The sequence below is a fragment of the Cricetulus griseus genome, chromosome 6 (genome assembly GCF_003668045.3).
Source record: "Cricetulus griseus strain 17A/GY chromosome 6, alternate assembly CriGri-PICRH-1.0, whole genome shotgun sequence".
Taxonomy (NCBI): domain Eukaryota; kingdom Metazoa; phylum Chordata; class Mammalia; order Rodentia; family Cricetidae; genus Cricetulus; species Cricetulus griseus.
Genome location: NC_048599.1, coordinates 35,199,694 through 35,223,855, shown reverse-complemented (window position 1 = coordinate 35,223,855; position 24,162 = coordinate 35,199,694). Strand labels below are relative to the sequence as shown.

Genomic DNA, 24,162 nt, shown 5'->3' with positions numbered 1-24,162 from the left:
TTGCTAAAAGACACAATCTTACGATGGATGTCCTGATGCTCCTGCTTTTACAGTCTTTTTATCCCCTTTTCCATAGTGTTCCCTGGCCCTCCCGTGTTTTGTAGATGTATCCATTTGGGCCTGGGCTCCACAGCTCTGCACTTTGAGTGGTTGTGTCTTTCTGTAATGGTCTCCATCTGTTGCAAAGAGGAATAAAGAAGAAATAAGAGGAAAAAGACAGCTCATGGTATTGTCTAGTGTCCATGTGGGCAATATCCTGTTCTGATTTCTGCAAATTATTCAAAAATCAGGCCAAATCAGGTTCAAATGGCATGCTAAATGTCATTGTCAATGCATTAGCTATTTTTCTTAAGCTTGCTTCAGTTACTGACGGCAAACTCTTTCTTCAATGCCCATACTGTATGAGATACTTGGCACACATGATCTGTGTTACACACATAATATACATTTACCCCTCAACAAACCTTCAAGACCTCTTCCCCTTTGAGACCTTTTCCCCATTGCAAAGATCTGAAGCTGGGACTCAGATATTGAGGTAATTTACCCAAATTCACATAATGGGATATACTCTCTTGGGTTCTTGAGTCTAAAGCTCAAGTTTCTTTCAACCTGACAACTGGACCTGGAAGAGGCAATGCTGGCACTGAATCGGTAGCAAGCCTATGGAATTCAAACCTGTCTGCCCTGACATAGTCTTTTTACCACCCCTTGATGATTAAGAGACACTGCCAAGATGAAAAAAAAATGCCATCTTAAGCCCATAGTCTCTATGATGAGCATGTGCAGGAGACATCTGGGACTTCATCTACTCCTAACTCTCATGCTCATAACTTCCCAGATGCTGATTCAAAAGATCTGAGACCTACAGCTGATACTAGTGTCCAAAGGGTTCTGCTTTGAGGAGCTTGGGGACCACGGTGAAGCTCTCTGTCTGGGACATCCCAGGGCCTGAGCTGATGCAGCATGTCAGCTTTCACTGTTTCAATATTGAGTTGGCCTGCAGCAGCCTGAGCTGATGCAGCATGTCAGCTTTCACTGTTTCAATATTGAGTTGCCCACCTGTCCCCTAAGCTATACACTCTGTGCACACAAGGAATTTCCTATGACAAGGCTATGACTGGCCTAGTCCCTTGATGTGATAGACACTCAAGATACATGTATGGAATATTTCATCATATGATGTATCTTTTCATATACATGTGACCTAGTAGCCCAACTGTTACACAAAACAGTGAAGAATATGTTATGTTAGTTATCGTATAGCCTCCAACACAACAGCCTTTAATAATGTAGATATTCTGCAGTTTTACTTTGCTATTATTTAATAGCTGTTGCCTGTGAGTCTTGAGCTGATATAGTAGTGTTAAAGCCTATTTTGTAGAACAGTATATTTTATCAATCCTGAAACTTCTCAGAGAGGCAGTTAGGAGGAACCCAATTTTACTTCACACATGCACATAACATCTAGCCCAGACAATGCCACACAGAGGGTTAAATGAGTCTAGTCTGTTCTCATTTATCAAAGAAGTGACAAGCTCTCTGTTCTGCCCCACCCCCACAAGCCCACTCATGAGGAAACCTTCAGAGGAGCATGTGAGGTGATCCCCCAGGCACAGGGGCCACAACACCTTTGTAAGGTGGTCATGAAAGCCCTCCACCTGCTGGCCAGCTTCTGGGTCCCTCGGATTCTCATTTGTCAACTCTTCTGGGATTTGTAAACTCAGAATCCCACTCTAGCAAACCAGTAAAGTTAGCCACAACCAGCTTCTCTCAGAAACTTTTCAAATGCATTGACCCACCTTGGAACCTTCTCCCTCGAAGCTGCACTTCAGGGTTTGGGGAGTGCGTGGCTTCCTGGAGCACTTTGGCTCTGATGCAGAGTTTCAAACTAATGAACTTGGAATGTGTGGAAATTTTGCCAAATGAATGACATCATTCCTTGTCCTTTCAATTGTTTGGCTCCTGTAAAGAATCCTTGTCCTTCTGATTGGATGGCTTCTGAAGAGAACAAAAGTTCACAGGGTTGTCTCCCTGCCCCCCACCCAAACCATGATTCTCAGTAAAAGGCTAATTCTGCATTACAGCCCAACACACCAACCCCAAATGTTTCATGGAAATACTAATACCATTTTATATCTGTCCACTGTCTTTTTTTCTATTCTAATCTATTTTATCAATTAATGATTATTGATTTTTGAGACAGCCTTATTAGGTATCCCAGGCTGATCTCAAACATCAGTCAACCTCTCAGTCATCTCGGTCTTGTCTATTAGAATACCCTGGGAATGTTAACAATCCCCAGCAGCTACTTCTCACACCCAGAGACTATGATTTAATTTGTCTGTGATGTGGACTGAGTGGAGGGATCTCAAATGCCCCAGAGAGATTTTTAGCCTGCAGCCCAGGTAGACTGCCTACACCATAAGTTGCTTTTCTAGCTCACAAATAAGTTGTGACTTGCACTTTTAAAAACTGGCACTAAGTAATAATGGACACTGGTTTCCAAAGACTATGGTAAACATTGTAAGGGGCTGTCCTGTGCCTTGGACATACAGATATGTTGAAGGTTCTGTTCCTGCCTCAAACTGACAGCCCAATTCAGACATCAAGTACACCAGGTAGTGAACACCCAGATTGAGAAATCCTGCACTGCAAACACTAGAAAGAGCAACCCCCCATTCCCCTTCAATTGTGATGCTCAAAACTAACCCTGCTGAAATTCCCAACAGCATAAATGAATTGTTTCTATCATTATGCTTTAAACAAATGGGATCATGTAGTATTTCCCTAGATTAGTTCATTTTCCCTTGCTATAATAAGATACCTGATACTGGGTCCTTAATGAAAAGAGGTTTTATTTAGCTCACAATTTGGAACTGAAAGCCCAAGACCATTTTGTTTTGCCTCTGTGAATGTCCCTCTGGTCATAGCAGGAGCAAGTGGTTGAGGAAGGGATCAAATGACTAAACAGAAAGCTAGAGAATGCGGAAGTGCTGGGCTTGCTCTTTCATAATCACCTCTCTCCAGAACTAACCAGAGCCCCCAAAATTCTATCAGTGCCTCCAGAGAGCAGTGCCCCCAGTTGTAACAATAAGTCTTTCCACCAAGCCGCCCGAGTCCTGCTGCCACATAGGCACTTTCCGCCAGGACGCCCAAGTTCCGCCCACCACCACGTTAAGGTCCCAAGTAACACACAGAGACTTATATTAGGTACAAATGCTGCTTTGCCAATGACTAGGATTTCTCATCTGCTAGCTCAGTCTTAATTATCATAAATCTATATATTTTATATGATTTATCTTATTGGACGCCAGCGGCAAGCATCCTGTCTTCCCAGATTCACATGGTGACTCTGCCTTTCTCCTACCTTTCCCAGAATCCTCCTTGACTCCTAGTCCCACTTATCTTTGTTTTCCTATTGGCCAACAGTACTTTATTTATAAACCAATAAGACAATCATATACACAGAAGGACCTCCCCCATCACCCAGTGACCCTCTCCCCTCCCGCAAACCTCTTAAAGCTCCTGCCATCTTCCATCAATGACCCACTGAGGACCAAGCTTCCAACACGCAATCTCTAATGGATGCATTCAACCATATCTCAACCAGAGCATTCTTTTTTCTGCCTGGCTTCTTCAGTTAGTGATAGTTGGTAAGATTTGTCTGTAGAAGGCTGGGGAGGTAGCTCAGTAGGTATAGTACTTGCCAAGCATACACAAGTCCCTGAGTTCAAACCCCAGTGCCACATGATGATGTGGTAGTATATGCCTATAATCCCAGTGCTCAGGAGGTAGACATAGGAAAATCAAGAGTTCAAGGTCATCATCAGCGGCATAGAGAGTTTGAAGTCAGTCTTTTTACATGAGACCCTGTCTTGAGACCCTTTCTCAGTCTTTTTACATGAAACCCTGTCTTGAGACCCTGTCTCAAGAAAAAAAATATTTCTACATATTATCAGAAATAATCACAATTCATTCATTTTCATTTTGGTGTAGTATCCCACATTCCACAAGTTGTACCTTAAAAATTCATTCTACTAAGATGAATGTTCACAAGAACTACAATCTAGAGCTAGGTACATATCTGCTGAACATGAACATATTTTGCCAGATACATATCGAAGAAAGGAATTACTAGGCTGTGTCAGCCACATGGACAACCTTAGTAAATATAGCCTTCTTGCTTTTCAATGACTTATACACATATCAGCAAAGTCAATGAGCTCCATTTGCTACACATCTTTGTCAACACTTGGTATTACCAATCTTTTCCATCTTAGACACTCCAATCTATGTTTAAAATGCTCTTTTGAAATGCATTTTTTTGGGTTTTTTTTGGGTTTTTTTTTGGTTTTTTTGTTTTTTGTTTTTGTTTTTTTTTTTGTTTTTTTGTTTTTTTTGTTTTTTTTAAATGCATTTTAAAAGTAATAATGGCAACAATATTTTAATTGACATATACAATGGTTCTAGATAGTGCATGAACACATTCCTTGAGTTATAAGTTCACAGATGTTCCAAACTCTCCTAAGGGGACATGTCCTGAGTGTTACTGACCTTAGTCATCGTGTCTCTTCCCTTCTCACTCTTATATCTTTGCTCTGCACTCTGCCTCCTATAACCAGCCTGGATCTGACCTGGAGAGACATGCAGCATCTGACTGTGCTCACCTCCAAGCGGAACCAGCTTCATGATGAGGTCCATCAGTGGCGACGGAATGGAGTTGGCCTGGAATTTAATCACCTTTTTGGCTACGGTGTCCTTGATGCAGGTGCCATGGTAAAAATGGCTAAAGACTGGAAAACTGTCCCTGAGAGATTCCATTGTGTGGGCGGCTCCGTGCAGAACCCTGAGTAAGTAGGGACAATGCCTGCCACATGTGGAAGGTACCCTTGTTGGTGATAAACCCAGAGTCCCTCTCCATGAAAGGAACCAGCCTGGGTTTCATTTGGGACAACCAGTTTCTGGGGAAGACTATAGAGATGCACAACAGCAAAGTGACCATGACCCAGAACACAGTTGTGCAACTCAGAGCCTATGCTGTAACTATTCCCACAGTTTATAGCATTATTTTTAGGCACCTGGGTTGCTTGACCAATATAGCAAGCATGAAGATCAATAATAAAACATGACTAATGTCCCAGAGGTACCCTCTAACCTCTTCCATCATCATTTCCCCAAGAGCAGTCACTATTCTAATGTCATATATTAATTTGCCTATTCTATACTAATATAAATGAAGCCTATATTGCATTCTCTTTTTCCCATTTTTATTTAAATTAGAAATAGGATTGTTTTAAATGCCAATCCCAGTTCCCTCTCCCTCCCCTCCTCCCCTGCTCCCCACTAACACCAGATCCCATCCCCTTTCTGCTCCCCAGGGAGGGTGAGGCCTTCCATGGGGGATTTTCAGAATCTTACATTCTCTTTTAAATCTATATTCTTATGTGGAAAATTGTATTTGTGAGGTTTGACCACATTCAATGTATGCAGTTTATCTTGACTGTTGAAGAGTGATCCATTGTGGGACTACCAATATTGTTCACTCTTACCTGTGAGACAAGGGAATGGCTTGATTTTATTCTGCATGAGGTGGGCTATGATTTAGAGGAGTCTGAATGAGTTCTCCACACAGAAGCCACTGACTGGGTCAAGTATAGCTACTCTCCATCCCATTTCCCTTGTGTGACAAGATAATTGGTCATTAGAGAAACTGCTTCATTTAATTCATTTCTATCCTTACTGATCCATCAGTAAGATGAAGCAAATAATTTCTGTATTACATAGACACCATGAAAATCACAGAATGTAAGTACTTGTTTGCAGGAAGCAGGGTTAAAATAAGATATCACAGTATAGTACAGGCTGGCTTGAGTTCACAATCCTCCTGCCTCAGCCTCCAGAGTGCTGGGATTGCAGATGTGTTCACCAGTATTATTTGAGTTTTGATAAATATGTGCAACTGGGAAACTACCACCCATTAGAAAGATGGCATATCCCATCCACCTGGAAATGTTCCTTGTGTTCCCTTCCACTCACCCACTACAGCCACTGTTCTTATTCTTCTCGCTGTAGATTAGTTCTACCAGTTCTTGAATTTAGCAAGAATCAGACAACATATGTGTTTCTGTTTCTGATTTCTTTTGCTCAACACTAAATTTTTGATATGCAGCTACAATGTTGCATGTAGTGATCTCTCATTTGTTGCAGAGTTTTCTTGTGGTCCTACCACCACAGTCAGCCCCAAATAAACACACACAGAGACATATATTAATTATTAAACTGTTGGCCGATGGCTAGGGCTTCTTTTTTAAATCATTTTTATTTGAATTAGAAACAAGATGGTTTTACATGACAATCCCAGTTCCCTTCTCCCTCCCGTGCTCCCCTACCACCCCCCCCACAACTAAAACCCTACCTATCACATATCCTTTCTTCTATTCTTCCCCTGACTCAACCTTTCTGCTCCCTCATGACCTCTGCATCCTTCCTCTTCTTCCTTTCTCATTCTCGTAGGGCTAGGGCTTCTTATTGGCTAGTTCCCTCTTTATTATTAACCCATGACTACAAATATATGTATTTCTACATGCCCTTAACTCACCAGAGAATGCCTAGCGCATCCTTTCTTCCTGGTCTCTATGTGGCATATCCTGGGGGTTCTCTCTCTCTGCCTACCTTTCCCAGAATTCTCCTCATCTCCTAGTCCCACCTATCTTCCTGCCTCTATTGGCCAAACAATGTTTTATTCATCAACCAATAAGAGAAACATATATATAGAAGGACATCCCTCATCACTCATTCATGATCACTGCTAAGTTTTCCATTGTAAGAATTCAACTCTGTGGTGTACGTCATTTAATGGTGGTAAAAATCCTCCTCCCTATCTGTTTCATACACCTCCTACTCCTGACTTTTCTGATGTTTATCTGAGCTTAATGAGACTTAATCATACTAAAATAGTATTGTCTCCTCTGTTTCCCTTTGGTCTTGGATGCTCTGCAGTTACCCAGCCCTGAATTCAAATCCAAACTTCACCAATTTAGACCTCTCCACCGAGCTTTTGACCTTTCTCACCTCATATTTTACCAGTTTCCAGTCTTTGTGATCTGACCCTGTTGGCAGTATGGAATTTACAAAACCCATCTCATATAATGTTTTTGAACTCATTGTAGAAAATATCAAGAAAGTCAAAACACTGCAGTGTTTTGATAAGTCAATTTGTGATAAAGCAGTGCATGTTCTTCCCTACAAACAAATTAAATAAGACATTCTAATGTGCATCTAATTTGTTATATATAATATATATATATATATATATATTATATATATATTATTGTGATTCAGAGCAGTGATTGGGGAAATGCCGCTGCAAAGACAGGCATAGTTCCACACCCCTGTGATCTCATCACTGGAGAGACTGAGGCAGGAAAATTATAAAGCCTAGGTTACATAGCAAGACCCTGTCATTTTAAAAAGGTTACTGCAAAACATATGCAATATAAGATGTGAAGAAGCTCTCACAACAGGGTATAAGAAAGTACTAAGACCATTCTGTATCAGGCCCTACATTCATGAACAAAACAGAAGCAAAGTCTCCCTTATACTTTAGTGAAAGTTAAGATGCAGGCTTTTTTCCCCATGAGAATGACTGCGTTTCATGAGTTCTTTGGGCTCCAGAAGGGCATCTTCTTTTATCCTTTACCAGCACAATAGATCTAATGCCTCTTTTCCTTACTAGGCTTCTGAGAGACATTAGTGACACAGAGTATAAAGCTGGCACATGGTGGGCACCTAATCAATGTAGCTTTCTCTCTTCCTTTCATCATTATTTCAAACACTCCTAGTTCACACTTTAGCAAAAATCAAGATAATCATCTCTTAAGACTCAGAAAGACATAATTGTCTGGTTCTTGTGTGAACCCCAATCTGTACTTGAAGTTTAAGATAACCTCCAATGGAAAGGTTTGCATGTTTGTCCTCCAATTAACTAGCATATTCTCATGGGGGACAATCCACCTATGAGCAGGCATCCTCCCATAGGTGAGCATCCTTCCACTGATGCGCATTCTCCCTAAATAAAGTTGTTAGTGAGCATCCTCCATGGATGAACATCTTCCCTGATTGAGCATCCTCCCTGAATAAGCATCCTCCCTGCTTGAGCATCCTTCCATGAATGAGCATCCTCTCATAGATGAGCATCCTCCCATGGGTAAGCATCCTCCCTGGATGAGCAACCTTCCATGGGTGAGCATCCTCCCATGGGTAAGCATCCTTCGTGGATGAACATCTTCACTGCCTACTCACTGAACAGAGCCCCCACACTCTCCCCATAAACCATCCAATGATCTCATAAGGCATCACTTAGTCCATACTGAACAGGAAAGCAAAGATTTAGTGTGGTGATTCTGACGAAGACCCACCGTCATCTAAAAGCACAAGCCCCAAGTGATTTTATGGATACCTGCATCAGGTCAATGCATTAAAGACAGCCTCAGTGGCACCAAATGCATCGGCGTTTAAGGAAAGAAAGATCAGCACTTCCCCCTTGGATTGATTTAACCAAGAGCGAGACCAAGTTTGAATTCCCCAGTTCTCTCCTTGTGTCTTTCATCTGTCTGCCATTATAGTTACTGGACTATCTGTATTTGTGTCTGTGTCCTGTGTCTGTAACTATCACTATTGTTGTGTATACCTACCTGATGTCTAAGTGTCCCTGGCAAAGGGCTTTGGTGTGTATTGATTAATCAGCATCACATGAGGAAGGGATGAGAGATACTTGACAGAAATTTTTAACAGTTTTTCAGGGAATTAAGTTATTCGCCTCAACTGACCCTAAAGCATTCAATACTGCAAGCATGTCTCTATAAAACCTCTGTATGCTGCTTCCAACATTTATTGCAGATATTTGTTGTATAAGGTTGCCTTTGATCTGTTCACTGTTTTGAACAAATGATTATCATAGTGCACACGAATTGCTCTTTGGGCCAGGGGCATAGATAATTTAAGGTTAAAGCTATCCATTAGCTTAAGCCGTAAAAGCAGATTATATGGGAAATCCAAGACAAGTAAGATTGGTTGTTACACTGTTCTCTTAGAGATAAGTTAAACAAACAGGCTGAGAACACAGCAAAATATCAGGCTAAATCTTGAGAGACCTCAAGTTGTATTCTTAACTTGGCTGTAAGGTCCAGTAAAAAATTAGTTTCTTGGAATATAAGAGATAAAAATGGCTACTCTAAGTTCCTGGAAGCTTTTACATGTATCATATATAGCCAATATTGGCCTGGGAGATGTGTTCGATCACTGTTACCTTTTACAGATAAGGAGGCTGAGATGCAGAAGGCATGAGAAATATTTTCAAGGTCAAGGGAGACCAAACCAGAACTAAGGAAAAGGCAAGGCTCAAGCTCTTTTCACTATATGACTCTGACCTTAATTCATCGACCAAATGACCTACTGTGCTCTCAGACCCTATATCAGACTCTGTGGCAGTCCTGCTGGGAGCTCAGTGGTAACTTTATGGATCAGGAGATGAGCTGGTGAAGGCTGAAGGCATGCTAATGGTCACCTAGCTACTGAGTGACCAAGATTGGATCTGAGTAGAAGCCATATATGTCTCTGAGTTTGAACTGAAAGAGGTGATGCCTGGGGGTGGGTTCCAGTAAGTCTCCTGGAGATTTTTGAAAACCTACCTATAGAGTAGTCCCTCCCTGCCCCCCCCACCAAAAAAAAAGGCCATAACTGCCATTGTTGAGACTTCATCACTATGACTCGTAGGAACAGAGAGCACTGGGACACATATCTGTTACGATAAATCTTTCCGTCAAAGCCGCCCGAGCCCTACTGCCACATGGGCGGTCTCCACCAGCCACCCAAGTTCTGCCCGCTGCGTGGACAGACAAAATAATACAGAGACATATTAGGTACAAAGCTGTTTGGCCAATGACTAGGATTCTCATCTGCTAGCTCAATCTTAATTATCTATATATTTATAAGACTTATCTTATAGAGGATGCCTTCCGCTGGTGCCCTCTCTTGCCTGTGGCTCACATTGTGCTGCTGGAGGAGGAGGGGAAAGGGGGACACTTCCTGTTTCTTCTTGCTTAAATATGAGTCTCCTTGCTATGTCACTTCCTGCCTGGATCACCACTTCTCTACTACATTTCCCAGAATCCTTTTTGACTCCTAGTCCTGTCTAACTTGCTGTCTCATTGGCCAAACGGTATTTTATTCAATAATCAATAAGATGAACATACACAGTACATTCCCCATCACATATCTGCCTGGGACACTTAGGGCTCAACCCTATTCAGCATAACTACCTGTACCTGAAGTCAGTTATAGATCCCTTGACCACTGTGCTTCTTGGTAGAGTTTAAAATAATTTCTTGAGAATTTTGGAGGCTGTGAGGCTTTATGGGTGGTGAGGTGTCTTACATCTCACCATCCAAAATAATAGTGGTGAGTGTTGAGCACTAGAGATAGCAAAAGTGCAACTGAGTACAGTTTCTATTTGATCTGATTCTAAGTAGTTTACACAGACGGTGGCCACCAGTGGCTAGTGGCTAGTGTCAGCACCAAGGCTCATCTACAGTTTCCCCTTGGCAGGAGAGTTGCTGAACAGGGCAAACAGCAATGACAATTTAATAATATCATCTCCATGCTGTGTCAAGAATTTGAGGCTAGGCGCATGCCTAAGCCAGTCCATGTTACAGCCTTGGGCTTGTACTTCTGTTGCTGGAAAGCCATTGCCCATCCCTCACACACAGGCAGCATTGCTTCATGGCTTCAGAGAACACAGAGGCTGGACAGGAAAGCTGGGTGGGCAGCACAGGGCTGACAGAGTGTCACTGGGCAGAGAAGACCCTGATGACCTGGAATCACACTTCCAAGGAGCTTTGATAGAGGAATGAACAGCCTCCACAACTGCCACTTCCCATGACACTCAGGCTGCACAAAAACAGCTCGTAAGGCAGAGAGATCGCTAAGAGTGGTGATTGTCAGGTATATGGGTTTCCTGGGCATTTATCTTCCCAGAGAAGGAGTCAATTTGAAAAGCAATTTTCTAAAGAACTTTATCAAGAGACTCAGTGAAAGGTGCTCAAGGAGGATCAAAGGGAAAAGAAACCGGCTGTGACCAGCTGTGCCAGCCATGTGCAAAGAACAGAATGAACTCTGCTGTCCCATCACCTGCACAGAGAGGAGCGCTGAGCTCAGGCAGGAGTCAACTGACTCACACCTCCCACCCTCTGTTTACCCCAAGGGAACCGCCGCAGCTCCTCTAGCTGAGAGAATGTTGCAACTGAATTCCCGGTGATTTTGGAAAAATGTGTTAAAACCTGATATGGACGTCAGAAGTGGCATGGAGGAGAGAAAAAGAGTGTGCTTTGTCCTGATACACTTGTGCAGCCCTGCATGGCACTTCTGACTCACAGTGTCTTCCTGTGTGGGTCACTGGGCACCTGACCCTGTTATGCGCAGAAAATGAACGCCCCACTGGAAGTGCTCACAAATGCAACACTGTAGGCAATTAATGCCCTTGAAAAAAAAAGTGTGGCTGTTGTCTATGAGCAATAAAAGAATCACAATCATACAGTTGAGGATCCATGGCATATGCATTCCAGGGGGCACACTGAGAAATGCTTCTTCTAGGCAGGAGTCAACTGACTGCTTGCTTAAAGCAATATACAAGAGGATAAAGACGTGAGTCACCCCCCAAACCCCCAAGGTTTTCTTCATAGGACTTGAGCACCAGGCTTTTGTGCATCTCCTCTTGTAATGCCAGCTGCTCTGGAAGGTCTTGGTGAAGGTGTTCCAGAGCACGGCCTAAGAACAGAGACTCTGTGACTATTCAAAATATCTACTCCACAGCCACCTCCTATTTTAACTTCTAACTAATGCTTCCTAAGCACAGATCTTATTTTTCCATCTAGAATTAACTTTCTTTTTCTATTTTCTCTTTGTAAAAATGACTTGCAGCCACTGTAGTAAAATCAAAATACAAGTAAGGAGAAAAAATAAAGAAATAAGAAACCCCTAAAAATATAGTTATCCCCAGTGTGTGTGGAGGATTTGCTCCAGGACCGCAGATGCTGGGGACATCAATAAATACTCCTCCTGTAAAATGGTGTCCTACCATAACCTGTGACACACTCTCATGTGTTCTACCTCATCTCTAGATATGTATATAAAATAAATGTTAAATAGATAGCTCTCATACTGAACTCTTCAGGGAACAATGGCAATGATCTCAGGTGGCTCTCCTACCTATGATTCTCTTTTTTCCTTTTTTTTTTATTCTTTATTCTTCTCTCATATATCCCCTCCTCTACTCTCCTCCTAATCCCCTCCACTACCCCCACACACACACACGCAAACCTCTTCCCCATATCTACTCCTCCTCTGTTTTCCTTCAGAAAATGGCAGGCCTCCCAAGGATGTCAACCAAATGTAGCATAACAAGTTACAATAAGACTATATCAGCCCTCATATCAAGGCTGAACAAGGCAACCCAGGAGGAGGAAACAGGTCCCAAGAGCAGATAAAAGAGTCAGAGACAGCCTCCATTCCTGCTCTTAGAAGTCCCACAAGAACACCAAGCTACACAACTGTACCATATATACAGAGGACCTAGGTCAGACCCATACAAGTTCCCTGTTTGTCTCTTCAGTTTCTGTGAGCCCAGTGAGCCCTGGTTAGTTGATTCTGTGGGCCGTGTTCTTGTGGTGACCTTGACCCCTCTGGCTCCTACAATCTTTCCTCTCCCTCTTCTGAGGGATTCCTCAAGCTCTGCCTAATGTTTGGCTGTGGGTCCTACCTCTAATTCTTAGATAATCAAAAAAACACCCAACTAATAATGATTTGCATTCATCAGATAATGAGTGAGTTCTGTGGCATCAAGGGCAGTTATTACAGTAAGCATCCTAATTTATTGGCTTGTGGGTTTCCTGATTGAACTTTTCAAGGGAGCCCAGACTACAAGGTAGGATTAGAATACAATGTTCAAACTCATACCACACATCTTCCTCACATCATTCCTTGCCAACCCCAGGCCCCTCAGGTACCACCTTCTTCTAGACCTGCTCCTATCTTCACAGAAATCCCATGGCAGACTGTAGCATCTCCCTAATACCTTAAGGTTCCAGCCATTCTAGAGCCTTTCAAAAGGATGGCCAGAAATCCTACACTGCCAAATCTACATTTTCTCGGAACCTGTGAGCCAGGAAAAAAACTGATGACCATAAAAACAGAAGCACAAGAACTATCCTGGATATTGTTGTCCTTATCAGGTTCAAATTCAACAACAAAAAGTTTCCACCTCTTATATGCGGGAATAGCTATCCAATCAATGAATAAAAAGTTAATTAAATTAAAATTGTAAAGCAAAATTTCAGCTCTTTACTCATGCTAGCTTCATTTTAAGTGTCCTGATGCCATATGTAGCCGGTGCCTATTGCACTGGAGTGCACAGGTACAGAACACTTCCTCCACAGTAGGCAGCTCTATAGACCAGGGTCAACCCAGTCATTTAAAAATACACTCTATATACACATGTGAATATAACCTGACTTCTAAGGCTGGTTTTATGACTGCTTGTCAACAAATTCTCCAGAGCCTAGACCCAAAAGGCCACTTCTCCTAGCATCTGTGGCTCTCCATAAAACACACTCATGAAAACACATATTTTATACATGAGTTACTTTTACAGTTGCTGTGATAAAGTAGCCAAAGCAACTCTTTAGGCTCATCATTCAAGGCTATAGTGTATCATGGCAGAGAAGTCACAACAGCAGCATCTTGAGGCACCTGGTCAAGTTCCACCCATAGTCAAGAAGCAGAGACTGGTGAATGCCAGTACTCATAATACAGCAAGCACAGGGTCTCCATCCAGAAGAATGGCCCCACCTACAGCAACTAACCAAATCAAGATACTTCCTCAAAGACATTGTCAGAGGCTAACCTGAGTCTAAATGCTACCTCACAGATGTGCTTGGAGTGTTGTCTCCTAGGTGGTTGTAGAGCCAATGTTAATTGTCAATTGACAACCACTGTTAACCATCCCAGTTTTCAAGTTGCTCAGGAGAGTGTGCCTTTACTAATCAAACACAGTGTGTGCATCTAAAAACCCTCTCAGGCATGTGATCATGGTTCCAAGAATGCTACAGAATCAGGCTTGACACCAAGCTGGTTGTATGTGACAAGCATCTTTTTATAGATGTGTTCTGCAAGATACATGTTTTAAAATACCTATCTCTCCTTAAAAACAAATAAGTAGGTATCATTTGGAGCTCAAATGCAAAGCCATGTAGAAGGATACTCCATAGACAAGGAATCAGGGAAGAGCCCTAACACATACTATGAGCCAGACACTGCAGTTGGTGCTTTTATACAGTTATTAACCTGACAAGGTCAACCCACAATAGTCACACTTCAAACACATAATTTTTTCAATCTCTCATGACCTGTAAGTGTAGAAGCTAAATTTTAATCCAAATAAGTGTGTTCCCAAACTCTGTAGTCTTCCCATCACAACATGTGGTCCTCAAGTAGCCTGTGTCTAGTACAGGGAGCTTGAGGATTTGCACATTCAAAGATAGTCTTCAGAAAGGAGGTGCACTATAAGGAAGGGTGGCATGGAGAAGGCTGGGCCGACCCCCATCCCAGGGTCTCCAACTGGTCAAACATACTCCCAAAGTCATCAGATCTTTCATTAGAATGAATTAAACCAACTTCAGCATTTTTAGTGGTAGAAGAGTTGAGTGTTCCTAATCTAAGAATCCAACATACTCCAAGATTCCACATGATACCATAAGTGGAAAATCTGGCCCTGGATCTCATGTGACAGATTCTGGTCAAAACATCACTGCATAAATAAAAATATTATTTATGAGTACTTCAGGATGGCATATAAGTATATGAAACACACATGAGTTCTCTATTTAGACTTGGCTTCCTTCTCCAAAGTATCTCACTATCTGTAAGCATGTGTTCCAATATTCCAAATCTAAAGCACTTCTAGTCCCAAGAACCTGCAATAAGGAATATTCAGTCTGTAGGAACCATTAAATCAGTAGTAGCTGCCATTCATCAAGGTCCATAGCACTTTAAATGAAAGACACAATGGAAACTTCTTTTTGCAGCTCTCTGTCAATGCAGAAAGAGGCTCATAACTGGACAAAGTCCTGAAAATAAGTGACTACTGAGTGCTCAGCCCTAAATGGGGCATTTATACCAAATCCCCAAGACTCAGAAAACATGGGGGAAGAGAGGACAGAAAAAAAGAAAGAAAGAAAGAAAGAAAGAAAGAAAGAAAGAAAGAAAGAAAGAAAGAACCAGAGTGGTGTGAAATGCTGTTTTCTGGCCTTGACACAGCCATTGCACTCATAAATGCACGGCAGCTGTTCTCACCTGCATGCAATTTGCCCAAGCTGGCGCCCTTAACACTCCTGCAAAGATAAGAGAGGGCCCGTGGGCTCCGCCCCTTCCTCGGGAGTTTCTGGCAATTGATGACTACTCTGGGAAGAACCGCCATTTTTATTCAGGGTGTGGCCACTGGTAGGTTACCTACGCTCTGGGGGATGGCCCCACATCCATGTATGTACAGGCAGCATTAATTGGACTTAGTAGGTTGGTGTTGTTTTTTTAATGCATGAAAGTAAAAGCAGGTGGACATGTTGGAGGAGTAGGATGGGGAGTGGGGAGGTGGATAGGATCAAGATACATTGCATTGTATATACATGTAGGAAATTGTCAAACAACAAATTTTAAATGCTCTTCAAAATGAAGAACGTCATTATGAACTTTTGCCTCCATCTGAGTTGCTCCTAAAGTTGGGCCTAAGACAAGACCTTGCCAATTTGGGACACTGAGTCATTCTCCTAAGAAATAGGGATGCCAGAGAACACGTATGGGACACATCTTCTCAGTCATTGGTAGAGGACTCCCCCCTGAGGAACTCAACCCCTGACACCTTCAGGTTTCCTGCACACACAGGCTGAGCAGATGCCCATGATTCTGGCAGGGGAGATAGCTGAAGTGGTCAGGCTACGTGCAGGTGGCTCAGAGGGGCCTTAGCTGTGAGAAGGACATCAACAGCGCTACCTCCCCTTTACAGGGAAGGTTCTATGCTCAGAGTCACAGTTGATGTGAAAATCAAAACCCAAGCCATCATTAATCCAAAAGCACTCTCTCTCCCTGCTACAGATGGTGTCTTGAAACCCCTTCTCGGGTCATGCATACCTTCCCTTACAAAAATCTCCTCCTCTCTGTCCTCAGGAAAATACCACCCACTGGCAAGTTGGTACTGACCCTCGAAACAAATGCATGTGAGGGAAAAGAAAACTTTGTACGCTACCTCGAGCATGTCCAAGCTGTCATCACAGTCAATGCAACCAGGAGAGGAGACCTGAACATCAACATGACCTCCCCCATGGGCACCAAGTCCATTTTGCTGAGCCGGCGTCCAAGAGATGACGACTCCAAGGTGGGCTTTGACAAGTGGCCTTTCATGACCACCCATACCTGGGGGGAGGATGCCCGAGGGACCTGGACCCTGGAGCTGGGGTTTGTGGGCAGTGCGCCACAGAAGGGGTTGCTGAAGGAATGGACCCTGATGTTACATGGCACACAAAGTGCCCCATACATCGATCAGGTGGTGAGGGATTACCAGTCTAAACTGGCCATGTCCAAGAAGCAAGAGCTGGAGGAGGAGCTGGACGAAGCTGTGGAGAGGAGTCTGCAAAGTATCCTGAGGAAAAACTAGGGCCATGCTTCTGTCTCCACCACCCCCTCCTCCCTGTCTCTGCCTCTGTCCTTGCTCCACAGTTCTGGCAGCCACCAGCCACCCAGCATTTCCTGTTACCCCCACACAAGCAACCCCAGCCTGGTCTGCAGCTTTGCTCACTGTCAATGGTTATTTTCACTACAATGGAAGCAATCGTTTTTATTCTGTAGCCCAAATATAGCGTTCCTACCAACATCTATGTCCTATGTGTGACTCGACCTTTATTTCTGTCACGTAAATGGGTGATACACTGTAACAAAACAGGGACATCTTTGCCCTCAATTTTTTTTTCATATCTGAGAAGAAAAAAGAATGCATCTAAAAAGCCACACTTAGTAGCTCAAGAATGTGGTCTCGGCTGAAGTGCTGTTACATAGCACGGAAATGCAAGCTGACAGAGGGTGAACTCCACAGCTCCAGCACAGGGGTGGGTGGTGGCTTGAATTAAGCAAGACTATTCAGGGATAAAAATTGAGGTGCATGATGAAAAAGATGCTGTCCCTAGGGAATTCTAAATACTGGACAGGGTGAGGAAATTTAAAAGGCATGAGCACTGGAAATTTACCACCAATACCCAAATTGTGTCCTTCCTGCACTGCCAGGAACTGAAACATGTGGCTCTTCTGTCACCCGCTGCTTCTCTGAGTTGGGATAGAATTAACTGGAGCAACCAAAAATGCCTCTCTTCCACAGAGTTCATCCACACAGCCTCAGTTTTCTAGTACTCTTTACACAGCCATCAGAGAGAGAGAGAACTACAAGGCGTGGCTAGCAGCTGTCTGACAAGAGGCAGTTTACCGGTTTTAGAACCAGGGGCATTCCTTTTCATGAGTTGTTTTAGACCTCCTGGCTGTGACACAACCAAGAGTCAGGAGGGTTTGTTTGTTTGTTTGTTTGTTTGTTTTGTGTTTTGGTTTATTGTCCATAGCTTTATCCACACACCCCCCCCCTTGAGCTTTGATTTCCCAAAAGTTCACTGGAGTGCAGCATCTCCTCCCTCTCTCACTTCATTGATGTACTGGAGAAATGGGCCACTGTTCCAGTAGATGAAAGGGGTACATCAGAAGACACAAGTGGCCATATTCAAGTGGACCTAAGGTTACAAGGAGCCTGTTTCTCTAAGAGACATATGTGCCTCCTCATCCCCCATAGCTGGAGGCCAGAAGGAAGCAAGAGATGACCTGTTTTAGGAAAGCTCGTGTCATCTTGGCAACTCAAATCCATGAGAATATCTAACAAGCTTCCCAAATAGAAAACAGCTGTCAACCTTAAAAGACACCATTTTATTCCCAGTTATTACCACAGTAACCCATTGTCACTTGGTAGCCCCACCCAAGGATTGGCTTCTCACTCAAACCTCAGAGTTCAATCATCCCACCCCCACCCCCAACCACACCAGGCTCTCACCTTCCCTTCCCTGAAGCATGCACAGAGCCTGGAGTTCCTTTGCTGACGCCAGCAACTAAGAAGCACTGGGGTCCCATTCCCTGAGGGTGGCAACTTTAAGAGAAAATACTGGAAAGTTTGTTTCACTCTTTTTCTCCACCAAATTAACAAGAATTTTGTCTTCTCTGACACCTTGTAAATTTCCCTGTACTGTGCTTTTGAGTGTAATAATATTTATGATTTCTAAAAGAAATTTATTACTTGCTGCAAAGGTCTTTTTAAACCACCTTAGATTTAAAGAAAAAAATGTCAAGTCGTTGAAAATTCATTTCACATTAATGGTCTGGGAATAAACCAAAGGACATGTGTGCATGTATGCATAAGTGCACACAGATATATATATATACATATGTAGACTATATACATGTGTATATGTGTGTATATACTTGTTTAAATGTACATACACACATATACCTAAATATGTGTGTACTCTGTATGTATTGAAGAAACAGACACCATACACATCTCTAAAAGAGTATTCAGAAGATATCATAATGATTCTGGCTGCATAAGAGGCCAGAGGAGATTCAGGTGAAATGTCTGTTCATGTCTCCCATTATGACGCCTTGTAATGTTGAAGCTCTCTGTATAAACATGGATGTCTTATATAAGCAACAGAAATATAAAATAGCTGTCCATATTTTCACACTCGTGGTATAATTTATGAATTAGAGAGTAACTTATCAGCTTCTTAATAGAAATGGCAAGTTTTGATATGAGTATATAATATATAAAGGTATATAATGCGAACTATAAATATTTGGTCTCTATTTCATTTTTGGCATCAGTATTAACACAAAACTATGTCTAGATAGTGATGTTTTTATGATGCCCCTGATTATAATGCAAGAGACATTTATTTTAAAAAACTGAAAGTAAATAAATAACAATCAGGTTAATATTGTTACTCCGTGACAAAAATTTTTAAGGAAATTTTAAAAATTATGTTGTAAATTGGGAGGCTCAACAATAAAATATACCTTCCAGAAAATATGTGGGATGTGCTGTATCTTATACAAAACACTCTCACCCATTGTCGGAGCCAAAGATAGATCTTAAAAGCCTGCTTGAGTAAATATGCATGACAGATGTGTAATTAGCAGACAAGTCACGTACAAACTATGATCAACGGCAGCATTTCTGAGACTCCAGTTACATTTCATAGTGGGCTGTAAATTCAGTTTAGGTGATCAATACCAGAACTTCTAACAGGAGAGAGTAGGTCAATCATGTATATTGAGTACTGTTTCTTGAGGTACCTCCTCCAAGTGTGTATGTGTGTATGCATGTGTGTGTGCATGTGCTTGTGCATGTATGTTTGGGGGAGGGCAGAGAAAGAGAGGGAGAAGGGGAGAGAGTGTATGTATACATACAGATAAGCATCTGTCTTTCTGCCTGCCTGAGCGTATGTACTGGCCCATGATGTAAAATGTATATCTTATTGTGGGCCATAATCAAAACTCTTTTAGTTGGGCATGGTAGCACCTGCCTTTAATCCCTCCGAGTTTGAGGCCAGCCTGGTCTACATAGTGAGTCCCAGGACAGCCAGGACTAGAGAGAGAGACTCTGTCTCAAAAGGAAAAAAAAAACTTTTAGAAACATGATTCCATAACACACTAAGCTGGATCAAGTTATACTACAATAACAGACGCAGAATCACGGTGGCTTAATACACAGGTTTGGCATTCCATGGCCTCAAATGAGGGTTTAGATAACTTTACAAAGCTACAGATCTCCATGCCCTGAGAAGGGATCTAGGCCATTTCAGCCTCATGCTTTGCTGTCTGAACATGGGATTGCTAAAGTCCCCAGGCAGCTTCTCATCCTCCCTCTCTCTTCAGAAGCTGTGCATACGCTCTTGCCCACAGCACCAGCCAGTTCTCATAAGTGAGCTTACATGAACATCGGACAATGAGGAAATGTAGGACAGCTAATGAGATACTCAGTGGACATTAAATGATCCCCTACCATCGTGCCTGATCCTGTAAGACAAGTTCCTATTTACATGGTAACCTCTCCTCATGGTTGGTACTATATATTATTGCAAACTAATTGTACCTAACCGCCATGTAACCATGTTATTATAAACATTGTTTTAAAGTAATTCATTGTAAGCCATTAATAGTGTTCTCTGATCTTATATTTATTAAAGTTAATTATTAAAACTTCAAGTGAGCCTATGACTAAAAACAGATGTGGAAAGATATAAGGCCCAAAGATGGGTCTTGTGACATTGAAACACTACAAGCCAGAACTTTTGTTCAGGCATTGATACCCTAAAGATTAAGATTTGATGTGTGTGTGTGTGTGTGTGTGTGTGTGTGTGTGTGTGTGTGTGTGTGTGTGTGTGTTCTTTGCTCATTCTTTTTCTTAATTTGTTTTATGCGTGTGCACATTTCACCTGTGTGCCGTTGGATCCCTTGCAACTGGGGTTACAAATGGCTGCAAGCCATTGTACGGATGCTGGGAATTGAGCATGGGTCCTCTGCAAGAGCAACAAGTGCTCTTACAGCTCAGCCATCTCCCCAGTCCCACTTTTTAAAATTCTTAGTTATTACTCTGTATCATCATTATTCTTGTCATTATAAATTAACAATGGCCTTCCATGTGATAGATGCATTTGCTGATTCAAGGGATTATATGGAAATCACATAGTGCAAAACCACATAACCAAGTACTTTATATTTAGATGGAAATAAAGCCACAAAGATTTTAGAAAAGGTATATATAAGCTTGAAATAAATAACATCAAATACATGTCTCATGGGCCACTGCAAATGATTTGGTTGTTGCTGATAAAGTGATTCTCTGCCTCCAAAAGAGAAATCAGTTGATAGAAAGGATGGGAGATAGGACACTCAGCATATAGGGGCTTAAATACATAGAGAGACAGGCTGGCATGAGTTGGCAGAGAGAGACTAGCATACAGGAGAACCTCGGTCTCTGAAGAATGGAGGTCTATTGAGAACAGAGACCAGTGTGGTGGGTCAGCCATGCTTAGATGCAGTGCACTGAATACCACCACCTGCCAATGGCCCCAGTCTGTGTCCCAAGAAAAGTAACTGCATCTTAAGGGATGGACACACATCTTGATCCAAAAGAGCTCTTTCTACTGCAAATTCCTGAATTTTTCCTTTAGTCTCTTACTCATTTAGTTAAAAAAAAAAAAAAAAAAAAAAAAAAAAAAAAAAAAAACACCTTTCCTTTCATTTAAGAAAACTGATCGGATTTGATTTCAGATTTCTAAGGAATCAAGAAGCAAAATCTCATCTGGAGGTAAATTCTCTAGGCCAGGGTGCTAACTCAGCCCAGGGAGGTGAAGGCTCTCTGTGCTGCTGAACTTCTAATCTCAGCCTGAGTGAACTAGGGCAGGGTTAGGGTGAGAAATCAGTTAGGAATCTCAGACCACAGAGGTCAGAGGCCAGAGCAGTCCAATAAAGAAGCTGGTGATCCCCTAAATCGAATGTCAACTGTCCCCTATTTATATCAAGCAATCTTCTGACCCATTGGCCTTCCCATCCTAGCATGGAGTGTCCCACCCACTGCCTTATCAAAATCCTGCACCCAAGAGAACATCCCTTGAACTATTCCCAGCTGGAGACTAAAACTTACCATGTTCCCTTGCGATCCCAGGCCTCAGAGCACTGACTGGCCACCAGTGACAGGTAAGCAACGTGGTCACAGGATGCACACATGCAAGCAATGAGTCAAGTGTGGCTGCTGAGGGAACCAACACCATGGAGCTCTTGCCCCAGGAATGACTACCAACTCAAAAGTCCTATTTCTCTCTCTCTCTCTCTCTCTCTCTCTCTCTCTCTCTCTCTCTCTCTTCATTGGTGTGGCTTTTTGTGGCATTTATTTGCTAACATCCAAACCTGAGAAAAATAGAGGCATGTATGTCCGATGATGCTCTTTGTCATTAGTGTGCCAAATACCTATGAGTTTTGAGGTCACTTCATTCACCAATATGGCCCAACCACAAATCTGTGACAGAAAATTTTTTAGGATAAACATGACTGTAATGGTTACTTCAAGATCCTCCCCTATGAAGATCCTCTTTCCTGGTGGCCAGCCAAGAGGGGAAAGAGGAAGATGGGGCGACAAAAAGCTTTGGTGGCCCATAAGCATGAATGAAGACAGCCCTCCAGGAGACAGATTTCTGTGTCACTTGATTTTATTCCAGAGTATAAGGAATATATAGTATTAGGGAGCCTGGAGGCAAACCCCAATTTGCATTAAGCAGCACACTCCTATCACAAGGCAGCAGGGTCCTAGCACAAGTCTTCTTAACAGGGTTCCATGCCAAAGGTCAAGCTAAGGATGAATCAGGCATCTGGTTTAGAGACAGCTTTCAGATAAGGTCAGTCTTCCAGGCCCAGGGACATTCTCCAGATAAGGGCAGGTAGAGAGTAGGAAGCTTTGCTGGAGGGAGGGAGCTCCATTTTTGCCAAGCTTTTGAAATAAGCTACTAGAGACTATGGGGTGCTGCAACCCCTGACCAGCCAGCAATGTCTCCCAACACGTCCAAATAAGCTTTAAGTCAAGGGAGCAACTGCATGGAATCTTCCAACATGAGGGTGGAATGCAGGTCGAAATCACTTTCTGGTGTTCTAAGCTGAAGTTGTGGCAGGCCCTATAGGTGAGTTCCTGCTGTCAGGAAGGCAGCAAGCTACAGCCATGGACCAAATCCAGGCATTGCCTGTGTTTGTAAGCACAGCTTTGTTGGAAACACAGCTTGTCTTTGTTTTGCCTGTGCTGTGTCACAATAGCAGGGTTGAGTAATTATAACAGAAGACACTATGTGATCCTTATTTCTTTATTTATTTAGTGTGTGTGTGTGTGTGTGTGTGTGTGTGTGTGTGTGTGTGTTCATATTCACGGGTGCATGTGTATGTTTGGAGGCCAGAGGTTAATGACAGGCAACTTTCTCAATTGCTCTCCACCTTGATTTTTGAGACATGGTCTCTCACTTGCACATGGAGCTCAACTGGCTAGTCAGCAAGTCCGAGGGATCCTCCTGTGTCCACCTCCCCACCTCTAGGATTACAGGTATGTCCCACCACATCTGGATTTTTAAAGCAGGTGCTATAGTCCTCAGATCCTCATGTTTGGGCAACAAATACTTTACTGACTGAGCCATCTCCACAGACCTTTAGAGAAGAAAGCTGCCAGCCCCTCCCATGCAGCTCCTTGGCCCATGAGGAAGACACTTGTATAGTTTCCATAAATACCAAAAGCCAATTGTTCAGTCTATCTGCTTGCAGTTGTCACCCACTGCAGAGACATAACACTTGGAGCAGGCCATAGGAGCAAAGTGTCAGTGCCCAAGGGTCACCCTTAACTAGAGAAGAATGGGAACAGGTGGTGCACTATCTCACCTTCCCCACTTCTTGTTGGGACAACTGAAAGATTTTCTAGTCAGTCTCTTCAGAGGTCCCCAACAGGATGGAGTCATCTTGTCCACAGGGACAGCTTGCCCACCAGTGCATCCTGTTTAACACATCCCTTCCCTATTAGATGCCCCATTCCTTCACCAGTCAGGAGACAGAAACAAGAACAGTCAATGTAACAGAGAGGATTTCATAATATAGTACCAAAAACTGGGTGAAAGAATTGTTAATTGATTCAAAGGCAAAAGAGAACATTGAGTAGCATATGGCTCGAGATCTGTGAGCTATGTGGACCCTCAGCCATCCAGCCTCTAAGGGTGTGCCTTGGCCTGTCTCATCTATGGTGCCAGGAAATGGTGAGTGTAAACACATACACAAGGACCTTAAAGATGGTAACCTATGCCTGAGCAGGATGAAGCTGGAATCTGCTCTGGTGGAGCTACACACATATAGCTGTGGCCATGACACCTGGTCATCTGAGTTAGCAGTAGGTGTGGTGGTATCTTGCTTGTACAAATAAAGCTTGTCTAAGGATCAGAGGATGGA

At 42.8% G+C, this 24,162-nt stretch overlaps 1 protein-coding gene across 2 annotated transcripts in view; it reads left to right on the top strand.

The window, feature by feature from the left end:
- Pcsk2 (proprotein convertase subtilisin/kexin type 2) overlaps window positions 1–16,759 on the top strand; it is a 231,502-nt gene extending 214,743 nt beyond the window's left edge. For both annotated transcript variants that reach the window (XM_035446952.1, XM_027421639.2), the window contains 2 exons: window positions 4,623–4,850; window positions 16,273–16,759. In XM_035446952.1, the coding sequence (XP_035302843.1) occupies window positions 4,623–4,850; window positions 16,273–16,759 (715 nt within the window). The remainder of the gene's footprint in view (window positions 1–4,622; window positions 4,851–16,272) is intronic.
- The last annotated feature ends 7,403 nt before the right edge of the window (window positions 16,760–24,162 follow it).